We start from the raw sequence: 12,216 nt of genomic DNA on the forward strand, positions 1-12,216 counted from the left end.
GAAATTTTTTTGGGGCAGACAAAAGGCATTATATACTGTAGAGTACTCTACTGTACTGTGGTTGGGCGGTGCCCCTGGCTTCCTCATACAGGCACAGCCCACGGCAGCCAAGGATGCTAGGAAGCACCTTGCGCAGCAGCAGCAGCAGCTTCTCCCCAGAAGAATAGGCACCGACTTTGCCAGGAGATGCTCCAGGCCCGCCTCTTCCTGTCCCCGCTCCACTGCAGGCCCGCCTCTTCCGACCCCCACTCCATCTCTCCGGAGCACGCCGCGTTCTCACTCCTCCCCCTCCCTCCCAGTGCTTCCCCTGCCACCAAACAGCTGTTTGGTGGTGCTTAGGACTTTCTGAGAGGGAGGGGGAAGAGCGGAGACGCGGCGCTTCCCTGTTCCTCCCCCTCTCTGCCAGAAAGTCCTAAGCGCTGCTAAACAGCTGTTTGGCGGTGGGGGAAGCACTGGGAGGGAGGGGGAGGAGGCAGAGAAGAGGAACTTGTACAATGCTCCCTTGTAAAGTCGAGTATCAGGGGGTAACCGTGTTAGTCTGTATCCACAAAAACAACAAAGGTCCAGTGGCAACTTAAAGACTAACAGATTTATTTAGGCATAAGCTTTCGTGGATAAAAAAAATCTCACTTCTTCAGAGGCATGGACTGAAAGTTACAGATGCAGGCATTATATAATGACACATGAAGAAAAGGGAGTACCTCTGTAACATTATATAATGCCTGCATCGGTAAATTTCACTCCATGCATCTGAAGAAGTGAGGTTTTTTACCCACGAAAGCTTATGCCCAAATAAATCTGTTAGTCTTTAACGTGCCACCGGACTCCCTGTTGTTTTTGTAAAGTCGCTGCTCTTCCACAGAATCCTACAAGCAGTGGATAGAGCAGGCAGCCAAACGACGTTATCATAGAATCATAGAATATCAGGGTTGGAAGGGACCTCAGGAGGTCATCTAGTCCAACCCCCTGCTCAAAGCAGGACCAATTCCCAACTCAATCATCCCAGCCAGGGCTTTGTCAAGCCTGACCTTAAAAACCTCTAAGGAAGGAGATTCCACCACCTCCCTAGGTAACCCATTCCAGTGCTTCACCACCCTCCCAGTGAAAAAGTTTTTCCTAATATCCAACCTAAACCTCCCCCGCTGCAACTTGGAACTATTACTCCTTGTTCTGTCATCTGGTACTACTGAGAACAGTCTAGAGCCGTCCTCTTTGGAACCCCCTTTCAAGTAGGTGAAAGCAACAATTAAATCCCCCTTCATTCTTCAGTTCTGCAGACTAAATAATCCCAGTTCCCTCAGCCTCTCCTCATAAGTCATGTGCTCCAGCCCCCTAATCATTTTTGTTGCTCTCCGCTGGACTCTTTCCAATTTTTATAATTATAAGGGAGCATTGCGCAACTTTAAACGAGCATGTTCCCTAATGGAGCAGTGATGTAACTTCGAAACAACGTTAAGTGGGAGGACGTTAAGTGAGGAGTTACTGAACTGTTCAACCACTTTTCCGGTCATAACTAAAACGAGTATTCAAACTGTGACGGAGAAGAGGTGACTGGACAATCCGAGGAAATGCAAGGGAAACCAAATGAGGCTTTGTCCCGTATGCAAGGTATTTGTGAAGAAATTATGATCCAGTGGTCGGAAAGGCATTTGGTCTGACAGTTTGTTTCATAACAGATAGGTGCTTTGTCATGATAACCACACTCTGATCACTGGTTGGGTTCATGATTCACTAATAGATTCCCTATCTTTTTGGTCTGTATTTGTACAACCCTGAGCCGAATGGTCCATGGCTAGGGATCCTAGATGCTACATTCATACAAATAATAAGCAATAATAACATAATAATTAAATACTTAACAAAGAAGTGAATGTGTGCATACATTATCCAAGTTTAAAAATGGAGATTAAATTGAATAAATTCACACATTTTTCTGAGAAAAAAAATCATGTAGGACTGACAACCAAGAGGCATCCCTGAAATATTTGATTGCAAACATTCAGAGTTTAATTTGGCATAATCCAAGATAATATATACCTATGCACCCCATTGTTGCTAATCATTACTTTGAATATTAAATATTCCCACTCATTTTACAGGTTTTTCAAGCAGTGTTTGTGTCAAAAATATTACTGATTTCTTAAAGCACCTTTTTTTTTTTAACAGTTTAACAGTTGCTTTGGGTCTTACTGTTAATCAAATGGTGAATGTGACCATCTGTCATTATCATCTGTGAATTCTCAGGAAGGAAAATACAAACCAAGGATGCAATTTAAAAATGCTTGTTTATTAGGACCAGATTGTGACCTGGCTAATGCACTCGTGCAGGGGAATGAGGGATGCAAGTTGTATCGTCGATACCATACGGAGAGAGAGAGAACAGCACCATGGAGGCATAGCTTTTGACTTGCCTTAATCTCCCCCTTCTGCCAGATGTACTGGCAAGTGCAGTTCAGCAGTGCACCACTAGAAGTAATCTGCCCCAGGTACAGCACTGGGCAGCTGGCAGAGATTACCTCCAGCCAGAACAAGAAGGGAAGTCAGAATGCAAAGACTCACAATCTGCTATGGGGGCAGAGTAACTACACGTTGCCCTTTGCACCGGGCTTTTGCCACAAATCATAATTTAATTGAAAAGAAAAAAATGCAATTATATCTGGAGGTCAAGTTTAACAACTAAAATAAAAAAACAATGGATCAGAATCCCCGTGAGCTTGGGAGAAACAATTTGTGTTTGAAATCTGTGGCTAGGGCCTAGCTCTAAAATATACTCTTCATCACGATTTTTATAAAGAAATACATTTCAACAAGATTTAAGTCAGTTGTCTTCAGAAGAAATGCTGCACTTTACAAAGGAGGAATCCTTACCCGTAACCTTCTCTCAAATGCTGAGATATTGCCTTTGGTCTGCTCCTTCCTTTGCCTCCATTCTATGAGGTTTGAATTATGCTCTCCAGGTAATGAGATATTGCACTTTCCCAAAGTGGGGTTAACAACACCTGCTAGAATGTGGGGCTCTGTGTTTAGAGTGATCTCCATTCCGCTGGCAAATGTGACTCTCAGCGAACCATCCGGGCTGACCCGATAGATATTCTGCGTGTTGTCTGTCAATAAAACAAGATGGGGAAAGTTCAGTTTTCCACCTTTATGAAACAGATGTTAGATGTGCAAGGGTATGTTTGTCCATGGTTTATAGGCAGCTGTATATATACCAACATCGGTATATGTTTGTAACCTGGAGGCTGCAGGTCTTCACATATGTAAACAAATTTTCAGTAAATTTAGGCCTTATTATTTTCATATTGGAGGCATCTGAATAAAGGTCATCTGCCTTCAGATCATAGGCTTTTAAAAAAGTGAATTCATCAGGTTGGCTTTTTGGCCACTCTGACAGTATGCTGATGATTAGTCTGTTGGGATCAATATGCCACTAATATAGTAAAGCATAACCCTTAAATGAACTTAACGAAGAATTGAGGTCGAGTCTGACAGTTATTTTTTCAACTATCTAGGATAAGAACCTCTCCCCCAACTCTGTCCTCTTTACGCCATATAAAAGGGCTGAAAAGCCCTATTTCTGGTGGTGGGAGGATTTCCCTGGCACACGTGCTGTGGAAATCAGTGATAAGGCTGCCTTCTGAGGACCCCCTCCACAAGCCCTGGCATAGAGAGCATGTCAGGGGTGCAGCTGGCGGCAGGAGGGGATGTGTCAGTGGTGAGACCAGAACATGAAATGCTGTGAAGAATCTAGGCAGTGCTGCAGCCCACAGGGCACCCAATGGAAGCTGCCATAGGCTTAGATAGGCTTCAAGTATAGTTAAAATTATGCTGCAGGCCCTGGAGCTGCCCTGGATTGGGACAATGCTAAGGTGGTTTAAAGCCACCTTAAGTCTTCCTTCCCCAGGCTGTGAATTCTGTGCTGCACCTCTCTGGGTACTTCTGCCCTGGAGCTGGAAGGTGTAATTTCCAGCTCAATGAGACATACATACGCTAGCTTTATTGAGTGTGCACACTAAAAATAAAGTGTAGCTGCAATAGCTTGAGCACCTGTCTACTCAGAATCTTGGTATTCATGACCTACCTACATGCACTCAGCAGCTGATATGGGTCACATTTTGTTGTCATTCCTATAAGAACCACTGCTAGAAGGTGGCATTGCCAGGAATGAATTTCCCACATCAGCCACTGACGACATTTCCATGTTACAGTGTCAATATGGCAAGTCAATCTTTTGCGGGGTATTTCTTAGAATGACAAAACTAACTGCATTAAAGTCAATTCTTACCACTTTGATATTGAGATACTAAATGGTGTTACGCATAAAGTCTAGAGATAGCAGAGATTTCAAAAAACAGTGTACCCATTGACCCCTGAATACACTCATAGTTGGAAGTGCACCCACCAATGGTCCATTTCTAGTAGTTACTTGGGTAGTATAATAAAACAGGAACTAGAAATTTGTGTTGAAGTTCGGAGGAAACAATCAGACAAAGTAAGGTGATTTTTTTTGGCAAACTGATACAAATGCAAGAGGCTATAGTTTCAAATTTAATAACTATGGCAAAAGAAACAGAGATACTTTAATTACCTTGTTTTAAAGTGTATATAGTAGAGGTAGCTGAGAAGTTTGTAGCTGTGATCACATTTTCTCTGTTTGAAGATTCAAGTTCTACTCTTGTTAGTTTTTCAACATCACTGTGGAAACTGCTGACCTCACCAGTTGGAAACGTTGCATTAGTCAGGTGGCCTTCAAGGTCATACCTGAAAAAACAGAAGATTCAAATGTTACAGAACTTTGGAGAGGGTCAGTATAAATTTGTATGTGCTCCTATGAGCAATTATGGTGCAAGTTTAAATAATGCTGATTGCCAACACTGCACAATAAATAAAAAGGTAAATTGTTTAATTAATTGTTAAATGTTGTGTTAATTCTTCTACTTTTGATTTCTTTATCTCTAATTTGAGCTATATTTTTTAGTACTGCTGGATAAAATAGGTAATAGGTCACTTTAGTGTAAAACCACTGTCTGAATCACCTGTATCATGTTAAGTTGCAACATATACAATCCGTGGTGATTTAAACTTTCTTTGATGTGATATAGGAAAGCTGCCACTAGAGGTCACTCTGCATTCAGATAACTAACAATGACATTTTCTAATATTTGAATCAAATTAATCCTAGTTCTTAGATACTGCAAAATACAAACATAATATTTTGTTGCTGAATTTTAAATATTTAATATGTCTGATGAAAAATTAAAAAAGACCCTACAGTTATAAGTAAATACATAGGATCCAATTCGTAATGGTTATGTTGCCTGCTTGGTACTTACTTAGATGAATATTTCCCATGGGATTTCTTGAGTAAGAACTACTCAGCATGACACAGGACAGTAGTAACTGGACCTAAACATTTTAGATAACCCATATTTCATCAGTGTTGAGTGAATTATTTTATTTCAGGGAACATTATGTATATTCAAATCAGCCCACATTATGAAAAAGTGAATAATGCACAGACCTGGAACAACATCTCAAATGGATATTCACTTCTACAAATATGTTTGTACTCTTAACTGAGGTGACCTTCTGGACAGTAGTAAAGCAGAATGAAAACCCGGACAGAGGCTGACCCGAGATCTCAGTTAAACTGGTCTCTTTCAAGGCTCTCATGTGATTTTGTGGTTTTATTAATATTGTTACTACTTAAGATAATGTGATTTTTTTTCAAAATTAAAACTGATTCATATCTCATCACTACAAGTTGTTAACACATATTTAAGCAGTACTATTTGGAATTCAAATGATATACAATAATATCCTTTTCACTTATAGCCAGCAGCTCGATGCAGATGATTGACTAACCTCGCTCTGAAAAAAATTATGCAGACCACCACTCTGTGCCTGGCATTGGTACATAATAAGGCCCAGTCTTATAGCTCCCACTGATGTGAATACTTCTGACCCATCCAAGTGGACAGATTGAAATTACAGGTCTACTTATTTGAGATAGGACTAGTCATGTGAGAAAGGGCATATTTCTGAATAGTTAGATTATTATATTTTAAAGTCTTTCTCCCCATATCTACAAAACACTATGAGGCCAGATCTCTGCTAGTGTGTCAAATGGTGTAGTTCCATTGACTTCAATGGAGCCACTCCATTTTACAGCACTGATCTGGCCATGGTCTTTGTTTAATGTGCTGACAGCATTGCTGTACTACAAAAGACTAAATTAGCCAAACAATGTCCATGTGGCCCTAGAAGTATTTGTGCATAAAATGAGGGAAGAAGTTTGGATTCCCCATAAAAAGAAAGAAGAGAAAAATACAGCAGATGTTCTTTTCAGATGAAAACATGTTTCAGACATAACTGCTGAACAACTTGCTTTTTTGCCAAATGAATTCATCAAATGCTAGAAATATTATAGTTATCTCTCTCTGTTTTTCTACTATACTCATATATATTATGAACGCTTACATACATTCCACACACCCCCCATCCTGGTTGTATGGAAATTGACCAGCTTCCACAGCTGCTAGTTAACCTGACTAATTCAAATCACTATTGTTCATCATTGGAAAACTCTCCATTAAAGTTGGTCAATCATATTTCATTTCCTGCCTGATGGAACAGATGCGAGAGGCTAGCTGGAGCATTCAGATTGCCTATTTTTTATTGCCCCTTTATTGGAACTCATTTGAGAATAAAATGTAGGGTCTGATTCTGCCACCGTAATTACGGTACCGGGATACATAACTCCCTGCGCAGTTGTGCTGATGAAAATGGGACTAGAGGAAAATATGCTACTCAGGGTCAGTGTAGACGTGGACATGAATGATTACACATGGAACAGGAAGGGCCAGATTGCACAACCCTTGCACTGATGAACATGTACCCAAGTGAGTGGTCTCACTGAAGTTAATAGAACTACTCACATAAGTGAGAATTCACCAGTTTGAGTAAAGATTCCACAATCTGGCCATAAGGAGATCTTTTACAGTTCCCTCCTAAAAAACCCCTGAAGACCAGATTCTGCCACCATTATTCATGATGAGTATTAAGTTACCATGAGTACCATTCTTGGGATCAATGGGAATCATTGCAGACCACAATACGGTAAGAGTGTCAGAATCAGGACCTATTAATATTAATTTAGGACTCAGTTACACAACCCTCACTCAGGTCAGTGACCATTTAATCTGGAAAATAATCCCACTGATTTCAGTGGAACTACTCACATGAGGAAGTGCTCATCAATGAATGAGATGCACAATGGACAATGTACATTCAAAGCTCATTTTCATTTCTATGTACTGCATATAGTTAAGGATAAGAATAAAAAAATAAAATGATTTAAAGGGAACATTTTCTGATATGTGGTTTTTTTTGTCCTAGTTTTTAACTGAGGCCCCTAACAAAAATCTTTCTCCTTTCATGGCTTTAATGATACAATATTAAAAAAAGATGACTGAAAATTGTACATTAGCTGCAATTTTCTGCAAGCGTTCTTTCAGCACTTCCATTTAATTAGATAATAGTAGAACGGGTGACAAGTGCTTTTGTAGGTGGTTTTCCTCCCTCTTCATAATTTCTCTCAGAGAGGGAAACTGACATACAGGTAGATGTTCTGAACTATTCATTATCTTTGCTCGTATTCCAATGTATGTATGATACATGTTGTTAAACAAACTCATCCCTATTTCAGCTTGACAGTGTCGTGGTTTGAACTTTTAGATTTGAATGCAAATCTGGTTTAAAAAGCAAACACGATTTCAAGCAATTTCATTTGAAAGTTGTTCATATATTAATTCTCCTGGCCCCAACCCTATCTTTATGTAGGATTCAGCAGCAATTCAGATGCATCTAACCCTTTCAAAACATCTAATTTTCAAAATGAAAATCAAGGTGCTTGGAATGTGGAAAGTATCCTAACCTATCTGGAAAATACTGTCTGAGTATACGATACACAAGGACTATCTTATCTTGTAAACCCCTCAGAGAAGGAGGGCTCAATTCCATCCTGAAAACCTGTGCTATCAACTGTAGTGCTAATTACTGTGCGTTGTCCCACTGACTGTAAATGTGTGTGTTATATTTCATCTGTCATGGGATTATTCACAGCAGTAGTAATTATTCTTGGAAGAAAAGCATCCGGGCCCTAATGTAAACACCACTGGAAGTTACAAGTAGTCACTGAAATCAATGGGGCTGTTTGGTATTTTTACTATTACTCCTGGCCATAAGGGTTTGCTGGGTAGGACCCTAATACTCTACCCCATTGGAAACACAAATTATAAGTGGTCTAATGCTTCACCTGGAACATACATAATTATTACAGGTGAATCATTGATAGAAACATTAGTCATACTTAGATGGATGACTTAAAATATTTGACAAAAATATTTATGGCAGTATTGCATTTTTTATTTTTTATCTTCTTATTATTTTGTAATGGGAATATGTAAATTCCACTGAATGATCGTAGAGAAAAAAAAATAGAGTGAGAGAATAACAAATAGATGGCCTCTCCTCTCTTCCCCATTTCATCACAGTGAAATCATATTCTAGAATGAGTGATGACAGTAAGTTACATCACCTGGAGTTGAAACAATGAAAGTGTGAAGAAATGTTTAATTTAGCAAAACTTCCTAATGCTAGTCATACATGTTATATTCATTTAGAATGTGCTCTTTTGAATTTCTTCTTGTCAGACAACGTTATACCCCTTCAAAACCCAGGTGACTCCAAGTGACGAAGTCTCTCTTACATCCAACGGGGAGCACTTACGAGAAGACTGAGCTCTTCAAAAATAATGTTACCATAAAGCTTTAGTTATGCTTGAACGAATGACTTGCCGGAGAGCAACAGATTCAAGCAATAATTCCATTAAAGTATTTTGAACTGAATGTCCTGTAAACATTTCAGTGGGATGGGGGTAAAAATAGCCAATGAAACCTGCCAAGAGCCACATATTTAAAAATAATCTGCTCTTGAAAGGTTATCTGCTACTCAAATGAAAGATAAAGCCCTGGTAATTATTTTAAGAAGTAACAGACATGATCTGGAACTATTATGAAATCTTTTTGAAAAAGTGATTGACCAATGGCTTAGATCCTGATCCCATAGTCCTGATGTATTGAAATGGGACATGTCCATACTGTCAGAGTTATGACAAAGAAGTTAAAATTAACTATAATACACATTATTGTAGATCACTGAATTCAATTATTCATGAAACACATATATATGCTTAATCTACATCTAAAGCTCTTAGAATAAGTGAAAACATTGTCAAATCACTGTCACAACAGCACCCGGGACACAGTGAGCACTCAGAATTAATTTGGAGAGCATTATTTTGGTCCATTATAGCTGAAATTTGTACCAGTAAAATTCCTGAGATCAAAAGTTGAACTAGGAAGAACATATATGGTACTGTTTTCCAGCACACCATCAAAAATGTACATATCTCCATTTTATTGGGCTTATGCCAACCCTTTTAATCTGTCTATGACAGAATTATAGAGGCCATGATGGGAAAATATCTTAGATATCCAATCGCAGCCTATGCAATGAGCAGCAGTTTTTCTCTGCATCAATCCCACTCAGACTTTATATAATATATTTCTGGAGCCCTCTAATGATCGTGACTCAACTATCTTGCTAAGCAGTTTTGGCTATTGCCTAATTCTCACTGTATTTTCTGCTTATATCTAACCCGATTATTTCCATTTTTAGTCTTGGACCATAATTCATTCTTTTCACACTATCCAATAAAGAAAACATTCCTTAACCTTCTTTCCTATTAGCACCTCTGAAATATCACAGTGTTAACATGCATAAGTTAATCAATCACTCTTTGTATCCTTAACCAGCAACACTAAAATGAATTAGTAAAAAATAAGGAATCCTGAAGTGTCACATATCCCTTGAAGCAAACATGAACCTTTTCTTATGTGCAACCTCCCTCTGGGATGCCATCCAGTTAGTCTGAATGTTTGATAGCTCCTATATCCCCCCACTGCTTGACTGACACCTTTTACCATCCTTTCTTGCTCTTTGGAAGTGCTTTCAAGTTTATATTTAGCGTCCACCACTCCTTAGGCCTTTCTCCTGGACTCCCTTGCTAGTTATTATATATCCTCTTTGCCTACTGTTGGAAACTTTTCCATCTTCCTCTATCTCTGTACTTTCATTCCTTTAAGATCCCCAACTTAATTTCCTCTTGCAGCACTCTCTCCAAGTTTAAGTCAAGTGTTCTGCGAACACTATTTCTCCCTTCTTACTTTTTTCTCCCCAGGGCAAACTTCCTGCTCCATTTCATCACGTGCATCTTCACCTGCTCAACCACCTTCTGCTAAATTCCTGAGTAACAAAGCTACTGCCACAGCCTCTATTCTCATTTCAAGTCCCAACCACACTGATCAACTCAATTAAATACAATCCAAGATGCAAAAAGGTCCCTTTCCAAACAAGGTTTTTTATGGACCCTCCTCATTCCCTCAGTTGGTTTCTAGACTTGAGCTCTGTCTCTCTCTCTGCTCCACCAGCTGCTGTCTAACCAAAGTCATAAACATACTGTACAGATTGCAGGGGTTTTAAATAACAAAAGGGCAAACAAAGTATAATTTCAAGTACTTTTTGTAACACTTAATACGTACTAAGTATTGTGCTTTCACATACAGCAGGCTTTGACACTTCAGAATTAATACTGCTGTGTATTGTATAAGTGTATGCAACAGCTCTACATGTCTTGTATCGTGCCGAGTTATTAGAGCTGGCTTGAAAAAACACAATTTTCATTCCAAATAGCATGCTTTAGGAGACTTCAGAGTAAAGAAAAAGATGTTTAAAATTAGGAACTTACTCATAAACTGTTGTCCATCCATTCTCATTACTTTTGGTTGCTAGAAGGCCTGTGTTGCCAGGATATGTCATCAGGGCTAAGCTGTAGCTTTGAGCATATACTTTTTTCAGAACACCATTGCTGCTTATTGTTAGCCAATACACCTGGCCTCCAGGCACCACTAGCCACAGAGGCAACCCACTAGCATCTCTGCGAATATGAACCGAATTCCCATTGCTGTTAGTGATTGTGGCAATGTCTCCTTCTCCATTGTATGTGAAATTGTAAATATAGTCCCTTGTTATCAGATTAAGTGTGTGAAGATGGGTCCCATTGGTGGTAAACTGATACAGTTCCTGGTCTGCAGGGGATGCGATCTCATAAATATTCATGTCACTGAGATGAGCCTTGTTTCGACTGACTGCACGGATGCGAATATTGCCAAGATCTGCTATGTACAGTGTGTCATCAGGAGAGACTGCTAGAGAAGAAGGTGCTTTCAGCTTTGCATCTTTGGCATATCCACCATCACCTGGAAAAAAATATAATCCGTTATCTCTGTGTTTACCCTTTCACAGTGTGAGACATCACACTCTGCCTCCAAAATCTTTGATAAGAGTTAGTGAACCAATTTTTTTTCAATGAATTTAAAACCCATTATCTAAAATGGTGTAATTCTGAATCAGCATCACTGAAAATTAACAATAAGATACAATTATCTCAGTTACACCAATTTTGCTAAATCCAAAAGCCTGCTGCTGGGAAAACTATTACATTGTACGATGCAAAAGCACAAAATAATGACAACTGAAGATTCTCTCCTCACTTCTTTCCCACTGTCATATAGTCAAAGTACAATAATTCCATAAATAAAATATCCACTCATAAAATAAATAGCAGTAATTTGGATACAATTACAAGTGGAGATTATCTTATATTAAAAAAAAAACAACCAACCCAACAACCAGCGTTTAATAAACTTTAGTACAGAACAAATGAGAAATATCAACCTTGCCCCCTTCCCAGCCAGCACTGGCAACTATCAGGACTGGACTGGACTGCACTGCACATCTCTTCCTCCAGACTTTTCAGCCGGGGGGGGGTCACTGCACCCTAAGGAGTGCTTGAAGAATCTCCATTGTTATCCTTTACTAGCTGAATAAGGTCATACCGAGTTGAGACTTCTGAGGTCAATCTCACCTATATTTGAACCTGATGTCACTTAGAGGTGTACTTGGTGCTTTCATGACTACTGCAGTGTGAAGTGTCAGTGAACCAAACCCTTTGGCCCACAGGTGTTTGATTTTTTTTCTCTCTTCATATCAGATGCAAACAACGCTTTTTGCTTATTAACGAACCCCTGGCAC

General features: G+C 39.4%; 1 protein-coding gene across 8 annotated transcripts in view; it reads right to left on the reverse strand.

The window, feature by feature from the left end:
- TENM1 (teneurin transmembrane protein 1) overlaps positions 1-12,216 on the reverse strand; it is a 517,028-nt gene that overhangs the window by 27,690 nt on the left and 477,122 nt on the right. For all 8 annotated transcript variants that reach the window (XM_045030001.1, XM_045030000.1, XM_045029999.1 and 5 more), the window contains 3 exons: positions 10,871-11,381; positions 4,589-4,761; positions 2,869-3,104 (listed from right to left, as the gene is read on the reverse strand). In XM_045030001.1, coding sequence (XP_044885936.1) covers positions 2,869-3,104; positions 4,589-4,761; positions 10,871-11,381 — 920 coding nt within the window. The remainder of the gene's footprint in view (positions 1-2,868; positions 3,105-4,588; positions 4,762-10,870; positions 11,382-12,216) is intronic.

Source organism: Mauremys mutica, chromosome 9 (genome assembly GCF_020497125.1).
Source record: "Mauremys mutica isolate MM-2020 ecotype Southern chromosome 9, ASM2049712v1, whole genome shotgun sequence".
Classification (NCBI taxonomy): domain Eukaryota; kingdom Metazoa; phylum Chordata; order Testudines; family Geoemydidae; genus Mauremys; species Mauremys mutica.